This window comes from Onychomys torridus, chromosome 19 (genome assembly GCF_903995425.1).
Source record: "Onychomys torridus chromosome 19, mOncTor1.1, whole genome shotgun sequence".
NCBI lineage: Eukaryota > Metazoa > Chordata > Mammalia > Rodentia > Cricetidae > Onychomys > Onychomys torridus.
The window spans coordinates 20566275-20585372 of NC_050461.1; the positions used below are offsets into that span (position 1 = coordinate 20566275).

Here is a 19098-nt window from a genome sequence, read left to right on the forward strand (position 1 = left end):
GAGTAAAAACAATACAGTAATACATGATCTGATACTCTCCTGCACATCATCCTGTGTGCTGGCTGTTTCGTGTCAACTTGACAGAGGCTAGAAAATCATCTGAGAGGATGGATACTCAACTAAGAAAATGCCTCCATAAGATCAGGCTGTCAGCATAAGGAACGCATCTAAACCACAGGCCTGGCTATCTCCCCTGGAGAGGCCTCGTGGGCAAGGGAAGAGGATTGGGAATGGGGTCTGAGGACACAGAGAAACGGGAGGGAAGACCCGGGAGGAAAATGGGAAAAGATCGAACACAGTGAAGATCTACCCGGAAATAAGTTTCCGGTTGGCTCACGTATTGCAGATCATTAAGATGAGGTCTAACAGTTGACAAGCAGATTTTTATGGGGCCAGGAGGACAAAAGTTTGAAAAAGAGAGATCCAAGAGGGACAGCCAGAGGCCGGGCATGGTGGCACTTCCGGAGCCCACTGACTGACATGGATGTGGGCTGCGAGGGAGAGACGTGCCAGGGCAAACGCTCTCTGCTTGTCTCTCTCTCGGATGGCTTGGCGAGTTAGATGCATTCATTCCTCATGCTGACTGCCTCCAAGGTCATAGCAGGGATCCAGGCTCAAAGACCCTGACTGGTTTTTAACTTTCACCTTTTATGTCAATAAAGCAAATTTGTGAAGACAGCCAAAAAAAAAAGATCAGGCTGTAGGCAAGCCTGTAGAGAGAGCGTTTTTTTTTTTTTAAATTAGTGATAAATGCAGGAGGGCCCAGCCCATTGCGGGTGGTGCCATCCCTGGGCTGGTGGTCCTGGGTTCTGTAAGAAACCAGGTTGAATAAGCCAGTAAGCAACAATCCTCCATGGTCTCTGTATCAGCTCCTGTCTCCAAGATCCACAGTGAGGCACTTAGAAGCTTCACAGTGAAATAAATCCTTTCCTCCAAGTTGCTTTTGGTCATGGTGTTTTATAACAGCGATATAAAACTGGGGCTGGAGAGATGGCTCAGTGGTTAAGAACACTGACTGCTCTTGCAGAGGTCCTGAGTTCAATTCCCAGCAACCACATGGTGGCTCACAACCACCTGTAATGAAATCTGGTGCCCTCTTCTGGCCTGCAGTCATACATATGCTGTATACATAATAAATAAATCTTAAAAAAAAAAACTGAACTAAGACAGAAATTCCCAAGTTGTCATAGTTAATATCACAGTATAAGACTTACTGTAATTTTAAAAGTCCCACAGTCTCTAAAAGTTCAAAAAGTTTAGAAGTTTAGTCTCTTTAAGATATGCAAGATTCCTAAAATATCCAGTCTCCCTAAAATATCTGTAGTCTCTCATCCAAAAATGTCCAAAATCTTTGTAAAATTCCTAAGCCTCTCTAAAACTTAAAAGTCTCTCAACTGTGGGTTCCTATAAAGTAAAAAATAAGTCACAGACTTTCTTACTTCAAGAAGGGAGACTCAGGACACAGTCGCAATCAAATCAAAGCGCAACCAACATTCAACGGTGTAAAAAGTCAGTGTTTGCTGTCGGGGACCCATCACCGTCCTCTGACTCCAAAGGGCTCCATTCGGCCAGCTCTGCCATTCACATCACAAACAGCTTGTCTTGCAGGCTGAGTGGCTCCACGACACCGGAGCGGCTGCTGTGGTGGTACTGTACCACCACTGTGATTCCACAGTACTAAGTCCCTCCTCCAAAATACTAAAGTCTCTCCTGCCACTGGGCTCTCTCTTTATCAATAGCTTCCCACAGGCTCCCTTTAGAGACTCTGCCCCTGCCACATGGTGATACTCCTCAACTTCTCTCCACGACACCTTCAGTCTTGGGGCTTCTACTATGATTAAGACTGCACCCTCACCAATGGCTTCTCCTCTACTCTCACACACCAAACCTCGGTTGCTCTCCAAGACCCTGTCATGCCTTAAAAACCAGTAGTACCCAGTTGACTCTTGCTCGTTACCAAGTTCAGCTGCCAGCACAAGGTACAGCTTTGGCCACCTCTGGACCACAGCTTCTGTGTGCTGACCCAAGAAAACATTTACCCAGAAGAGTCTGCCCCAGTGATGCTGTTCTCTTCTTATCACAGCTGATTCTTCAGTCCAAGCTGACCAGCAGAGCAAAGGCTTCTCTTTAATGATTCTTAATTCAAACTATCACTTGAACTGCCCCAGTAGAATCAACAAGCCAGGCCTCCATTATCTGCATTGCTCTGAACATTTTTAACATCTAAATGCCCACAGAAGAGCCCACAGGGCTTTGAGCATTCAGTGGTTTTTCAAGCCCTAAATTCCAATGTTGTTCCACCATCCTCCTCAAAACAATATGGCCAGGACTGTCACAACAAAACTCTACAATCTAGGACCAATTTCTGGCTTACTTCGGTTTTCTGTTGTGATAAAGCACCATGACCAAAAGCAACTTGGGAGGAAAGGGTTTATTTCACCATAAAGCTTCTACGTCCATCACTGAGGAAACCATGGCTGGAATTCAGGGCAACAATCTGAAGACAGGAGCTGATGCAGAGGTCATGGAGGATTGTTATTTACTGGCTTGTTCAGCCTGCATTCTTATAGAAGCCAGGGCCACCAGCCCAATAGTGGCCCTACCCAGAATGAACTTGTCCCCCAACACATCACTAATTTAAAAAGTGCTCTACAGGCTTGCCTACAGCCAGATTTTATGGAGGCATTTTCTCAGCTGAGGTTCCCTCCTCTCAGATGACTCTATCTAATGTCAAGTTGACAAGAGAGACAGAAAGAGAGGATGGGGGGAGGAAAGGAGGGAGGGAGGGAGGGAGGAAGAAGGGAAAAATGGAGGGGAAGGGGAAAGAGAGAAAAACTAATGAGCACATCCACATCCTAGACCACAAAATTTCATCATCACTGATATAATGATTCCATTTTCATAAGCTGAAAACCAGAAACATAGGGTTTCCTATGGGTGAGTGGCTTCCCCAAAAGGTCACAATCTGTAGGCTAGCAAGAATTTTTTAAAAGGTCTTCTATGTTTTATATCCAGAATTAAATCATAAAGTATGTCTAGTCCAGGGTTTTGAAAAGAGAAATAAGAAAATAATTAAACTCATATACAGTAATAAGTATATACTGAAACTGAAAAAAAAATACAGAAAAAAATCTCAACAGTACATATGACTAAAAAATATGTAGCTAAATGCCTAGGCTGGTGAGTTTCTTTTGTAGATTTAATACAGGGTAAAACCATCCAGGAGCCTCTACCAGATTGTCAATATGCAAGACTGTACAGCATTTTATTGCTTGATGATTGATAGGGGAGGGCACAGCCCACTGTGGGTAGTGCCACCCCTGAGGCAAGTAGTCCTGAGATATATAAGAAAGAAGATTGGGCAAGCCAGGGGATGCAAAGCCAGTAAGTAGCACTCCTCCACGGCCTCTGCTTCATGTTTCGGTATTGAATTCTCCAGGTTTCTGTACTAAATTCCTTCCCTGATTTCCCTTCATGGTGGACTTTAAATTATAAGATGAAATAAAGCCTCTCCCCCTCAAGTTGCTTTTGGTCACAGTAATTTATCACAGCGATAAACAGCAAAATAATATAGTGCCAAGTAGATACTGTGGTGGTTTGAATAAGTACAGCCTCACAGTCTCATAGATTTGAATGTTAAGTCACCAGGGAATGGTACTACTTGAGAAGGAATAGAAGGTGTGGCCTTGTTGGAATGGGTGTGGCCTTGTCAGAGGAAGTATGTCAACAAGGCTGGGCTTTGAGGTTTTAAAAGCCAGATCCAAGCCTGGTATTTCTCTCTTCCTGCTGCCTTTCTATCTAGATGATTCTCTAGCATGATGTCTGCCCACACGTTGCCATGCTCCCCAATTAAATGCTTTCTTGTATAAGAGTTGCCGTGGTCATGGTATCTCTTCACTGACATAGAACAGTGACTATGACAAATAACAAGCCCAATTTATCAATATGAACCTGTGTACTGTAAATTGTATCATACCTTTACCTACTCGTTTATCCTAATTACACTTACCTTTTCTATTCTTCAGCTTTATGGGAAATAATTTTCTGCCTTGTGTATAGATCAACAATCTTCCTAAAAGGCACAGTGAGTGAATGAAATAAATATATTGCAGTTCTTGTCCTGAGTAGTAGAAATTTTTTTGCTTGTTACCTTAAAAGAGAAGCAAAAAAAGATCATTTATTTTAATAACATTATATTTCATAACACTTATCTTCAACACCTCCTGACAATTATTTATATTGGAGAAATCGCTTTATAAACTTTTAATATTTATTTTCCTTAGTATTTCCTATAACCTTTTACAGCAGATCTGAGGGGGAGTAGTCATTATAAAATTGGTAACTACTGTTGCTGATGTTCAATCAAAAAATACTATCATACTGCCAAGAGTTATTCATCACCAAAAATAGACTTCAAAAATAAGAGTGGGGATAAGTCAACAAAAAAATTACTTAATTTTTACCACTGTGCTGGTTTTAACTGTCAACTTAACACAACCTAGAAACCCTTAGGCAGAGAGTCTTAATGAGAAATATCTAGATCAGGCTGGCTTGTGGGCATGTCCTTGGGAAATCATTTGGATTGTTAATTGATATACAAAGACCCTGGCCATTGTAGGTGGTAGAATTCTCTAGGCAGGGGTTCAGAACAATATAAAAGAAAAAAAAGCTAACTGAGAGCAAGCAAGCATAGATTTATGTTTTTATTATGTCTCTATTAACTGTGGATGTGATGTTTTAAGTTCTTGCCTTGATGTCCCCCATAAAAATGGACTGTAACCTGGACTTGTCAGCCAAATAAACTTCCTCCCATCTGTTGCTTTTTTGTTACAGCTACAGAAATAAAACTGGAGCAACCACATAAAAAGGCAACACGGATAATGTCTATGGAAATGCTCCAATATTGAATAAACACCAAAATACATTTGACACAGTTCTGGTCCCAAGCATTTTGAATAAAGGATATTCAGTTCATATTACATACAGTAGGTCATATTGATTACAATCATGTTTGCAACTAAAATTAGAATCTCTAAAATAGGGATCATCCAACATATATTCTCCATTCATTTATCCATATGCATATGTTTAAGATATATTGAGTATCAATTTTAGAATAATCTAATCTATTCACAGGTACTTAGAACTATTCAGAAGGGCTAGGGAGATAGCCAAGTCAATGAACTGCTTACCTTGAAAGCACAATTGAATCCCATCCCCAGAATACATTAAAAATACATCAAAAACAAAAACAAACAACGAAAAGCATAGTGGCACATGCTTATAATCCCAACACAGGGACATCGAAGACAGTATACTCCTGAGGCTCCTTGGCCTTTCAGCTTAGCCTATCCAGCAAGTTTCAGGCCAGCAAGAGGCCCTGTCTCAAGAAAGGCAGGTAGTCCCCAAGGAATGACATCTGAAGTTGAACTCTAGTCTCCAGATGCACATGTACCCTCTCACACATGTACACCCACAGCAATGCACATAAACATGCATAGATGTACACACATGTATACACTACACACACACACACACACACACACACACACACACACACACAGAGAGAGAGAGAGAGAGAGAGAGAGAGAGTCAGGATCATTGAACTTAGCTTTCCCTTCAGTATTCGGTAACAATATGGAATAATCAGAGCACTCAAGGACAAGAGGGAGAGCTATGAGGATAAAGTAATAGACCATGGAGGAACAAGCCACAGAAAGAATCAGAACTCTATGGTGGGGGCCATGGGGAAGCTATTAGAAGGATTTTAGGAAGTCAGATGTAATCAAACATCAATTGTCACAAATGGACTTTGATGGCAGTACAGAAAGCTGATGAAACCAAGTCAAAGTCTGAAGTAAGAAACTCCATTTCAAAACCATGAACTAGGGGCTAGAGAAATGACTCAGTAGTTAAGGGTGCATATTAATCTTACAAGTTCAGTTCCCAGCACCCATGTCAGGAGATCACAACTGCCTATACCCCAGGTCTACAGGATCAGATGCCTTCTTCTGCCTCCACAGGTTTCTGCACTCAAATGCACAGACCCCCCCCCATAAAAACAAATAAGGATGCCATGCACATAATTAAAAATAAAAATAAAGCTTTCAAGAATATATAACCAAAGGCATTAGCAAAATAAAGAGGAAACAGAAAAAAAATACATGTTTAAGAAAATTAAATCACTATGACTTGGTAAGAATTACACAACATCAAAAGAATGATAAAAGTTGAGAAAACTCAAGTTCCTAGCTTTGTGAGAAACTTCCTCTTACACTTTCAAGTAATTATAATAAAGAAAACAATAGAGAAGAAAGAGTAATTTTGGTCTTTGGTGTTACAGCTTCCCAAGTGCCAATATAACATCCCAGCGGTGACATTAAAAAGATACAAGTGTGACATTCAGAAAAACTATACATACTTGAAGATTTCAGTTACCGTTTGCATTACATAAAAATACATAATACCTAAAACCATGAAAGTCAATGGGCTGCCCCGAAAGAACAAGCAGACTGAAGGCGGGTGGGGGGGTGATAAAAAGAAAGCTCAACAGGTGAAGCTTCTGAGAATAAATAATGAAAAGAAAAGCTCAGCTCAGGTCAACAGGAACAGCCTGTCAGATGAGGAGGAAGCCATCCAAGAAAGAGCGACTGTGTTATGAGAAGGGAGAAGAATCACAGAGGTTCAGTCTGTGAGATGGGCCAGGGCAGGTAAGTGTAGACTCGGTGATGGGGAGGCCACATGGTTCTAAAGGAGGAGGCCTCATTTCTATGGATGAAAATGGACATGGAGTGAAGAGCTGGAACTGAACTACACGGAACACTTCTGTAAGAGTAGGCTAGAAGACAAGTGATGATTCTATTTTCAAAGCACACAGAGATGGTAACAAGATCAAGACGACCATCTCATATACAACACGTGTCCTGGTTAGGCTGTTTCTCAGCTGGACACAAGTTAGAGAAGCCTGAGAAGAGGGGACTGCGATTGAGAAAATGCCTCCCTGCCAGCAAGCCTTCGGGGCATTTTCCCGATTGATGTGGGAGGTCCCAGCCTACAGTGAGTGGTACCGCCCCAGGGCAGGCAGTCCCAGAGTGGATAACAAAGGCTGAGCAAGAAGACAGAAAGCAGCATTCTTTCATTGGCCTCTGCTTCAGCTCCAGCTTCCAGGATCCTGCGGTGAGTTCATGCCCGGCTTCCTTTGATGAGGAACTGTGATGTAGAACTGTAAACTGAAATAAACCCTTTCCTCCCCAAGTTGCTGATAGTCATGGTGTTTTATCACAGCAATTGAAACCCAACTAAAACACCTCTGTATTACAGGCTGGAGCAAAGGAATGTTGGTATAGGCATATTGACATGCATCTGTACACACAGAAGCAGGACATCAGGAGAGTTCATGTATGTAGCCTTCGCTTTCTTAGTGAAGACTCCTCTTAACACAGAAGTAGGTAAGAAGAAGGAAGAGAAGTTGATGGGACAGGCAAGGAGTAATAACTGCTAGGGGACATCAGAGAAAGAAACATCTGGATTCGTCACCTTCCTCATCACTGATATAACTAACAGAAGTAACTTCAGAGAGGCAGAATTTCTTGTAACTTACGGTTTGCTAAGGTGTAGTCTATCACGTCAGAGTAAGTGTAAAGAAGTCCATACAGCTCTATGTGCCTAGGGCTCCTCACATCTCAATCAGAACGTAGAAATTGCTCAGGCCAAAACCAGGACCAGGCTATAGCCCACAAGACCTCCTACTGGCCACTTAGCCCTCCAGTCAGGATGGTATTTCCTACAGGTTCCACAAACTAAAAATGGCACCAGCAGATGGGGACCAACCCTTAAAACACACGACTCTTGGGGGACATTTTATATCCAAACCACAAAATTCACCACCTGCTCCACAGAGGCTTTCTGCCATCTCGGAATGAAAAATGCATCCAATATTCAGTGCACTTTAAAAAGCCTCCACAGTCTATAATGATTTCAGCATTGTTCAAAAGACCAAGGACTCTCCAACTCAAAGAAAATTCTTTGGTTCAAATGTCTGTAAAATTAAAAGAAAAAAAAAAAAAAGCTGTGGTGGTACACACCTTTAATTGCAGGACTCAAGAGACAGAGACAGGCAGATCTCTGTGAGTTCAGTCTCAAAAAGAAAAACATTACAGCCAGGCAATGGTGGCGCACACCTTTAATTCCAGCACTCAGGAGGCAGAGGCAGGCGGATTTCTGTGAGTGTGAGGCCAGCCTGGTCTACAGAGTGAGTTCTAGGACAGCCATGGCTGTTACACAGAGAACCCAAAAAAAAAAAAGTTATAAACTTCTAATATATAACACACAAAGTAAACATCCCCTTTCCAAGCAGTAGAGTATGACCACAGGAAGGAAATGCCTAACTAAACCAGAACAACACTCAGCAGCGCAAGGACTGGATTTTGCATTGCAACTCTCTATCTGACATCCCAGCTCATGGTGCTAACTAACTTCTATGCTCCAGGGGCCTGGGTGGCCTCCCATGGTCCTGCTGATTACATCACAAGTGGCCTCTCACTTGAGCTGACTCCACTTGGTACCTAAAGCTTTCCTAGACATATGTCCCACATTCCATGTCTTCACTTTTACTTCATAGATCAGCCTCTCAGGGCCACTTGGTGGCCCCTTCCCTACCATATACTGCATGGTCTCATCAGCTTTCTAGAACCTTCCAGTACACTTCCAAGATCCCCAAAACATTTGCAATCCTGCAAGTCTGCCTAACCAGCACCGCACAGATATGCAAAGATACAAACTTCTGCTGTCAACTCAGGATGTAACTGGAACCCTCTGAACGCTGGCTACCATGGCTACCTTGGCTATATTGCCTTGTAGCTAAACCTAGGGAAGCAGTTCACTAATCAAGTCTATTGGAGCAAGATGTCATGGAGGTTCTGTCTTTTCAAGTACTCACTTTCAGACACTTGCTTCTCAAATAAATTTTCATTTCTACCCCCAGATTTTTTTTTAAGGTTTATTTATTGTGTATACAAAGTTCTGTCTGCATGTATGCCTGCAGGCCAGAAGAGGGCAACAGATCTCATTACAGATGGTTGTGAGCCACCATGTGGTTGCTGGGAATTGAACAGGACCTCTGGAAGAGCAGTCAGTGCTCTTAACCTCCGAGCCATCTCTCCAGCCCCGCTAGAATTTGTAATAGGTAGTATCTTGCCCTCTAGCAAACATTCATATACATACAACATGTCAGGTTTCTCATTCATGACACTCGTCCCTAAAAATTACCCTTCTGTTGCCCTTAGCTGCAGTGCCAACCCTCTCCATCAGCACACAGCTCCTTTCCTTAGCACACTGAAAATTTTTCACATTCTTCTAGTCTATTTTTCTGGTCTCTCACTCTAACTCTAGCCAAAAACAGCTAGCAATAACCACCCGTAGCCTGAACACTAAGCTGAGGTTTTGTTTGTTTTAATAATATTTTACTGAGATTGACATAATCGCATTGTTTCCCCTTTCCCTTTCCTCCCACCAAGCCTCCTCATGTTCCGCCCCCACCTTGCTCTCTTTTGAGTCTATGGCCTTTGTTGTTGCATATGTGTTTATATAAACACACACACACACACACACACACACACATTTATTTCTTTATAAATACCTGAATACAACCTGCTCAGTCTGTATAACGTTGCTTGTATGTACGTTTTCAGGGCTGACCATTTGGTATTGGATAACCAATTGGTGTGCTCTTCCCTGGGGAACACTGTTTCCTCTGCTCTCATCATTCCTTCCCTCCAACCACATTAGCATGTCTACTGGGGTCATCCTCACTCAGGTCATGGATAAGGAGTCGTGATGGTAAGACTCCGTGGGTGTAGCTTCTGATATTTCTAGAAGAGACAATCTCAAAACAAGCTCCCTGTTGTTCTGGTTCCGCTGTGCCATTTTTAAATATCCTCCACCAATGAATTAGTCTATGACCTTTTAATCCAACCTCATTCAAATTTCCTACTCAAGTGTAACGTAATCAGTGGTCATTAACCAAGAACCTGATATCATCCTTGCCCTTGTGAAATCCCATAAGTATAACCTGTACTGTCTGCATTTTTCCTGAAATTCTGGTCTCTGGAGCCTCTGCCAGCATAGTCCATCAAGCAGTTCCTGCTGCCTTGTGGTGCTTCTCCAGAATACCAAAATCCAACAATTCACGTTCAAAGGAACTAAAAACCACATGTTCAGTTTATTACATCAATGAAGCCCTTTCTAAACTTTCTCTTGATCACTGTGTCAGAATGCATACAAAAGCTATTAATTGCAAAGAAGTTTGTTTTGCTCCTAGTTCAGGGGATGTAGCCCATCATGGCAGAAAGGGCATTAATAAGGCAGGTCCTATAAATGCGTGGGCACAAGACTGCTTCCTCACAACCTGGTAGATCAAGAAGCAAAGACAGCTCAGTCCAGAACCAGGAAGATCCTAGAACCTTCAAGTGACACCTCCTAGCCACACATTTCTTCCAGAAAAGCTCACCTCCTAAAGTTTCCACATAATCCCAAAACAGCACCTCCAGATGATAACGCAGTAGTTAAAACACATTAACCTATGGGGCGGGGGACAGTTACATCCAAACCATAGTAACATCTAGCCAGATTTCAAACTAATGCACAGTAACTGAGGTAGAAAATATACATTTGTACCTTCCTATCTAGATCACAAATTCTCCCTGTTCAATTCTTTGAGTACCAGAGTAGTGGAAGTCTGTCCTAATCCAAAGTTGGCAAACTACAGGAGAAATGAGCAAGCACTTTGAAATAAATGGCAAAAGAATACATCGAAACACCTTGAAGTCTCCACGAGGTAAAAGCAAATCCAAGGGAAGCTAATATAATAGAAATGCCGGTGACAAGTGTGAGATGCACCGTTTTAATAACAAGTTGGAGAATTTAATGAATTGTGAGGTAACACAAGCTTATTGTGAAAAGTAAGTAGAACTTAGGAACTTTCTCTTCTACCAAATGCACCAGTGCTAAAGAAAACCATTCGTTATTTATCTTTGAAGATTTTCTTTGCTTTCAGCTTAAGAATTTACCCCAAGAATGAATTATAAAATATCTTCACATTCTTGAAATTACTTATCTACTTAGAAAAACAATATAAAAATAACAGGATCATAAAATGTATCAAATTGACATCCTGAGTTATAAAATGTAAGAAAGGAGATATGAAAAACAAGTATGCAAAGTAAGTTGTTGAACATCTAGGATAAAGTTTACTACTTTATAATAAATATCTACTGCTGCAGTCGTCGTGGATGAGGCAACAGGAAGAGAAATAAACAGTAAAAGCACTGGTACCAAAAGGGGCCTAAGAGAGCAGATCGCACACGGACATGAGAGGCGTGCTATGAGGCTCATACAGAAAATCAGCAGAGGAGAACACAGGCTGAGAGGGGGTGTCCCATCACAAAAAGCCTGTATTTTCTGTAGCTTTTGCTTCTGCCAAAGCTCATACATACCTAATTAAATGGGCAACACAATGGCAGAGGAGAAAGGATGGGGCATATCACAGAACAAACCGAAGCATTAGAATCAAGTATAGAATGAAGAGGTGCATGTAACAAGTGTGGCTGCATATTCATTTCAGAGATGAATAGATATGTTTCCGAAAGTCATTGTAGCACATCGTTTAAATTTATTATCCACATATATGTATATGTAGATACATATATATATATATAAATATGATAAAAGTGATCTTACATGCCACCGGCAACTAACAGTCGTCACTACAAAAACTAAGAAAGTAATAGCTACAGCACAAATAAGAGCAGTTCTAAGAGGGGGACTTACAGCTCCAGATGCCAACATCAGCAAACCAGACAGACATCAGATCAACAACGACACAGCTAAGGGCTTTGGGAAAGCAAGAACAGTTCAAACTAAAGCTCAGTACTCAGAAAGGAAAAATTAGGAACAGGGCGGAAGTTAAAGGCATGGAAATGAAAAACAAACACAATTCAATGAGACACAGAGTTGTGAGTCGGTTCTTATTTTATTTGTGTGAGTGTGTGTGTGTGTAAGATGAGCATTAGTGGGCTGGGGATTTAGCTCAGTGGTAGAGCGCTTGCCTAGCAAGCACAAGGCCCTGGGTTCAGTCCTCAGCTCCAGAAAATAAAAAAATAAATAAATAAAAAAGATGAGCATTAGTGTTGGCACTGACACACCACGTCACATGTGCAGAGGTCAGAAAACAACTCACAGGAGTGAGCTCTCTCCTTTCACCATGGGATCTGGGGATTTTATTCAGGTCACCATGGCTTGCATGAGAAGTAATTTTACCCCTCTGAGCCATCTCATCAGCCCAAGAGTTAGTCATTTGAAAAAGGTAAACAAGATGGGCAAACCCATAGCCTAATTCATCAAATGACTGAGAAATGCCAAATTAATAAAATCAAGGATTGAAAAGAAAATATTGTTATATAACAGATACTAAGAAAATTCAGAATATCATTATAAAACACATAAAATCTAAAAGAAACAAGTGAATTTCAAGATAGACATAACCTGCCAAAATTAAACTAAAATGAGATAAACAGTTTTAGGATATTTTTTTTTCTATGTATGGATGTTTTGCCTGCATAAGTGTTTGATTTCTGTTGCCCTTGGATGCCATAAGGGGGCATCAGATTCCCTAAAACTGGAATTACAAATAGTTGGGAACCACCATGTGGGTGCTGAGAATTGAACCACGGTCCTTTGAAGATCATCTAGTGCTCTTAATCTGACTAAGTCATCTGTTGAGCCTCAAGATAAACAATTTAAAGAGATCTATAGCAAGCTGTGAGTTTGAAGCAGAGGAAAACAAAATCTCACAGTTAAAACAAGTCCAGGCCCATATGAATTCACTGTGGGATCTACCAGACCTTTATGGACGAGCTAACACCTGTGCTTTTCTAACGACTCCATAAAACAGGCAAAGGAGGACAGTAATCAAACCCTTGTTACAATGTTGGTATTACTCTGCTGCCCAAGTCAAATAAAGACACAACAATAAAAAAAGAATTATGGACCAATCTCCCTAATGAACATTATATGTAAACATTCTCAATAAAGATGCTTACAAAGTAAATTCAAAACCACAAAGACATCCTTCATCATGACAAAGCTGACTTCACTCCAGAGATACAGGGATGGTTCAACATATATAAGCAATAACTATAATACATTACATAAATGAACTTGAGAAAAATCACACACAAAAAAAAAATTATCTCAATAGATATGTTTGAAGCTTCTGACAAATTCCACCATCCTTTCATGACAAAAGTCCTGAAGACACTAGGAATAGAATGAACATATCTCAACATAGCACAGGCTACATACAGTGGACCTCGAGCCATCAATCATGTAAGTGGGGAAAAATAAAAAGTATTTCCATGAAGATCAGGAACTCGATAAGAGTGTCTGTCCACTTTTACCAAGAATTATACAATAGAGTACTTGAAGGAACTGTCTGTCTACTTTTACCAACTTTTTTACAATGGAGTATTAGCTAGAATAATACAATGGAGTATTAGCTAGAATAATAAGACAAAAATATACTAATAGAAAAGTCAATTTATCCTTATTTACAAAAATTACTCTATACATTAAAAGACCCTAAAGACATTAAAAGAAAACTCTTAGCTCTGATGAACACTTTCAGCAATGTGACAGGATACAAAATTAACATACAAAAATCAATATTAAAAATCAGTATTAAAAATCAGTAGCCTTCCAAAGAGAAACGAGCATGCTGATAATAAAATCAGAAAAACAATTCCATTCATAACTGCCTGAAAAAAAATACCTTGTTGTAAACTGAACCAAAAAAGTGACTGACTGCTACAAAGAAAATCTGAAAGATTGAAGAGATTAAATATCAAATGAAAATGGCTATACTACCAAAAGCAATCTGCAGGTTCAATCCAATTTCCATCAAAATTCTAATGTCATTTGTTGCAGAAATAGTTAAAACAATCTCAAATTTCTATGGAAGTACTACAGTGAGTCAAAGCATTCCTTACCAAAAAGGCTAAATCTGGAGGAACCTGATTTCAATTTATCCAACAAGGCCACAGTAACAGAACCTCAATGTACCAACACAATTCAAATAAATACATTCACCTCATTTTTCACACAGGGACCAAAGATAGACATTGGAGAAGTAGGCCCCTTCACTAAGTAGTACAGGGACAATTGGTATCTTCACATACAAAAATGAAACTCTATCTTTCTCTTTCAACCTCAGCAGGTAGATATCATCTCAAAATGGATCCATGACCTCAAAATAGTACCTGAAGCTCTACAACTGCTAGATCAAAAATTAGGAAAGACATTTCAAGATACATTTCTCATAGAACTTTGTTGCTCGGGAAATAAAGCCAATAATCAACAAACGGGACCTCATATCAAAAACATCTGTACAACAAAGCAGGTAGTGGATTGAATGCCGACAGCCTACACAACGGGGGAAAATCTGTGCTAGCTACACATCAGAGAGAAAATTAGTAACTGAGATATACAAAAACAGAACAACAGGAAATCAAACACACCACTCAGTAAGTGAGCCAATTAAATGAATAACAGTTCTCGAAAGATGAAATAGAACTGATCAAAGAATGTATGAAAAATTCAGCCATCTGAGAAATGCAAACTAAAACGCACCGAGGTTCCATCTCACTCCGATCAGAACGGCAGTCATAAGCAATGAATGGGGCTGGAGAGATGGCTCAGCGGTCAGGACCTCTTGTTGCTCTTCCAGAGGACCTGGGCTCAATTCCCAGCACCCCATAGGGTAGCTCACAACCATCTGTAATTCTAATTCCAGGGAATCCGGTACTGATTTCTGTCCTCCAAGGATACCAGGCATACATGTGATGCACAGACATACATACAAGCACCGATACACATAAAAGTAATAAAAAGATAACAAGGTAGTTTTAAAAAAAAAAAAAAAACCCTCAGAGAAGGATGTGAATGAAAGGAAACCCTAAAATTGTTGCTGCAAATGTATATTAGCCCAGGCGCTATGGGAATCAGTTTGGAGGTTTCTCAGAAAATGTAAAACAAGAATACCACACGATCCAGATACACCATTCCTGAGTGTTTGCCCAAAGAGCTCTCAGTCAGTGTATCAGTCAGACACGTTTACACATCAATGTTACCAAATGTTATCAAGACACCATTCACAGTAGCTAAGTTACAGAACCCACCAAGGTGTCCAACAACAAGAGAATGGAAATATATACATATATATGTGAGAGTGAGTGTGAGTGTGTGTGTGTGTGTGTGTGTGTGTGTGTGTGTAATGAATAGTGTTTGGAGACACAAAGAAAAAAAAAGTTATGTGATTTTCAGGAAAACAGATTCAACTGGAGATAATCATCTTAAGAAATTAATCCAGTCTCAGACATGTGCATTTTCTCTCATTTTTAGTTCCTACATTTCACACACATAAAGTTTTATATATGTGTGTATGTATGTATATATATATATATAGTTTTATATATATATATATATACACATGTGTGTATATATAATAGTATATACATGATTTATGATTTATATGTGATACACACACACACACACACACACACACACACACGATATTAAAGCAGAAACCAAACTGTCCAGGACAGTAAGGGAGACTGGGGATGGGGAATAAGAAAGGAGAAGGTAGAGGGATACAGTAGGGGAGAAAGGTCCTCACCACATACTATATATGTATACATTAAAAGGAATACAGCACCATGTACAATGATGTAGGAGACCCGCCCCCACTTTTTCCCCCAGGGTCCTCTTGAGGAGGGAGGGATAAGAGATTCAGACAGAAGGACAGAGGGGAGAGAGACAGATAGAAACACAGGAGAGCCTCGGGAGTGCCTGGATCCTTATCCTCCGGCCCCTCTGTCTCTGCTAAAGGGCAATTTATAGGAATGCCAAGGGGTGGAGCAAAAGACCTCCCCCTAGCACAGCCAAGCACAGACACTTCCAAACACCTGGTAACCATGCACATGGTCAATCCATCCCCTAATGCAGCCCTGCTGGGTAAAGCAAGCTCAGCTCTCACTAGGAAACCTCTGTGGGCTCCCACACAATGAATACAATAATGTTTTAAAGTAATATTTTTAAGAAATTTAATCTATTACTAAGCTGTTTTTAATAACAAAGTTAGCCATTTTAAAATATGTAACAGAAAAAAAAAATGCTTACCACAATGCTTTGAATGTCCCAAAATTTCATCAGCTTTCATAGCCTCACACAATTCCAAGTACTGAACACATTGTTGAACTGCTGTAGTTATCTGAATAAAAAATAATAATAACAACTGATTGGTTCCAGAAATACATAGCCACTGTGTCCCAAAATTATAAAATTAATCAAGACTATTAAAAAGCCTAATGATATGTATGTATGAAATACTATAGGGGATCCTATCACTGAACATGCTAATTTTAAATTAATTTTAGATAATATAGGTTAAAAGACCTACTCCAATAAATGTTAACTAATTGTTAAAATTTAAACTTTAGGTGCTGGATAGATGGATCAATGGTTAATAGCACTTGTTCTTACAGAGGACCAGGTTCAATTCCTAGAACCCACATGGTGGATCACAACTATCTGTAACTCCAGTTCCAGACAATGCAAAACCTTCTGGACTCTGCAGGCAGCAGGCACACACATGGGCACTGACATACATGCAGGGAAGCACAATTAATTTTTTAATTAAAAAAATATAGTTATAGGAATAGTATACCCTTATTTTAAATCTGTATATATCTTACAGAACCAGGCTTTGCCCAATAATATAAAAAAAAAAAATCTCTTCTCAGCTCCCTACCTTGGGGGCTTTTCTTCTCATCACCCAGCAATATACCAACTAGACCTAGAATCTGTTCCCTCTGTTCCCACCTCAAATATCGGAACAAAAAACCTGTTGTCCCTAAAGGTCTCAATTATCATGTCTCCATTCTCCATGCCAGAGATTTCCAACCCCCTTCATCACAGACATATTTCTTTTCTTTTCTTTTTTTTTTTTTAAGATTTATTTATTATGTATACAGCATGTATGCCTGCAGGCCAGAAGAGGGCAACAGATCTCATTACAGATGGTTGTGAGCCACCATGTGGTTGCTGGGAATTGAACTCAGGACCTATGGAAGAGCAGTCAGTGCTCTTAACCTCTGAGCTATCTCTCCAGCCCCACAGACATATTTCTTTTCAATTTTATTTATCTATATTATTTATGCATATGTGCCTGTGTGAGTTTCTGTGCACCATATGCATGCAGGTTCCCTGAGAGGTCAGAAGAGGGTACTGAATCGCCTAAAATGGAGTTACATGTGGTTCTGAGCTGCCCTATGGGTACTGGGGAGCAATCGTGGGTCTTCTGCAAGAAAAACAAATGCCCTTAATGGCTGAGCCATCTCTCCTGCCCCACAGACATATTACAGATGACTTTTAATTCTAATTTCTAAACAAAATCGATGCTCTCGGTAAGATAAGGACTGGTAAGACTTGAATTAGGTGATATAAAACTGTTGAAGATCAGTCTCAAGTGAGGGTGTGGGGAGCTAGAGTATAATAAAGGAATAAAAACTGAAAATGGAAAGGCATCTAGCATATAGAAATGAATAACAGAAAGCAACAGCTGGAATAAGGTCCGAGACTATATTTCTTTTCCAGTGAGCAGGCCATGTTCATGTGGAAGTTCCTTTTCTGTTATTGCTGTTTTGTTTGGTTAATATTACTAAAAGTGGTGAGAAGGCTTTCCATATACCTAAACTGTTTTTACAAATACTGCTGTTCATACTGCACATCTGTTTTCAATCTACTAATCTGAGATCCTGGATCAAACCAGGTAAGACCCAGCCCATTGTGGATAGTGCTACCCCTGGGCTAGTGGTCCTGGGTTCTATAAGGAAGCAGTGGGAATGGAAGACACCAAGAAAGCAAGGCCTTCTAGACACAGCAGGACTCATGCACTTACGGCTTCACATAGACTATGGCAATGCACTGGGCCTCTAGAGGTCTAAGGCGGATAGAGTCTGAGGAACTAAGATGGACTAAGAAGGAAAGTGGACAGAAGCCAATCCCTAACCCAGAAGCTATCTCCAATTGGTAACCACTCACAAAGGGAACACTAGTTTTCTGCAACAGAGTCTCACTGAGTATACAAACAGCACTTAGAGGCAGGCCCTATGTCCAGCAGCAGTTGGCCAACACAAAACTAACTCTTAAGGTTTCGGTTGTGAGTCTAGCCTTTAAAGGCTAAGCCATCTCTCCAAAATGAACCTCAAAAATGGTATTTGGGGAGGGTTGTTGTTTGGTTTTGTTTTTAACCTTACAGTTGTTTTGAATGCATATTATGATTTTCAGTTTTGTGTTTTTATAGCATTTTTTATGTGCGCAAATGTCTGTGTCTCTGCATCTCTGTGTTTCTTGTGCATTTTGTTTGGCACTTTTCCTTTCTGGTCACCTGTTTGCTTTGACCTATTCAGGTTTGTTCTTATTTTATCTTCATTCCTTTCTCTTCTCTTCTAGATACTTGTTTGTTTTCTAATAAGAGAGAGCAAGAAAGGGTATGGACATGGTTTGGGTGGGTAGGGAGGAGGGGAAGGAGCTATGGGGAGTTGGAGGAGGAAAACCCTAATCAGAATATATTGAATGAAAACAATCTGTTTTCAATAAAAAATTATTTAATATAATAACAGTTGCCACTCTCAGGAACTTTTGATTGGAAAAAAATTAGTTTTTCCTAATAGACTCAACATCGAAAGAACAGAAAAGTATAGTTTCTTCAACTGAAAACATAAAGCATTACCTCCAAAACAATGTTTCTCAGTGTTCACTTATGCTTCAACTATCCAGAAACTTACATATCCTTGCAGCCAAGTTTTCACTTCACTACCCATTTCAATGTCTTCTATTATTTCTATTTCTTCCTCTGTCTTCTAACTATAACTATTCTTTGTTGTTAAAAAGAGTAATAATCACAGGAGAAAAAAAAGATTTCATGACAGAAAAAAAAAAAAAATCAAAGAAGCAGAAATTAGATAGACAGGGTGAATACAGACA

General features: G+C 40.1%; 1 protein-coding gene across 2 annotated transcripts in view; it reads right to left on the reverse strand.

The window, feature by feature from the left end:
- Tbc1d32 (TBC1 domain family member 32) overlaps positions 1 to 19098 on the reverse strand; it is a 215240-nt gene that overhangs the window by 153537 nt on the left and 42605 nt on the right. For both annotated transcript variants that reach the window (XM_036168805.1, XM_036168806.1), the window contains exons 11-12: positions 16231 to 16321; positions 4010 to 4150 (exon numbers count right to left, since the gene is read on the reverse strand). In XM_036168805.1, coding sequence (XP_036024698.1) covers positions 4010 to 4150; positions 16231 to 16321 — 232 coding nt within the window. The remainder of the gene's footprint in view (positions 1 to 4009; positions 4151 to 16230; positions 16322 to 19098) is intronic.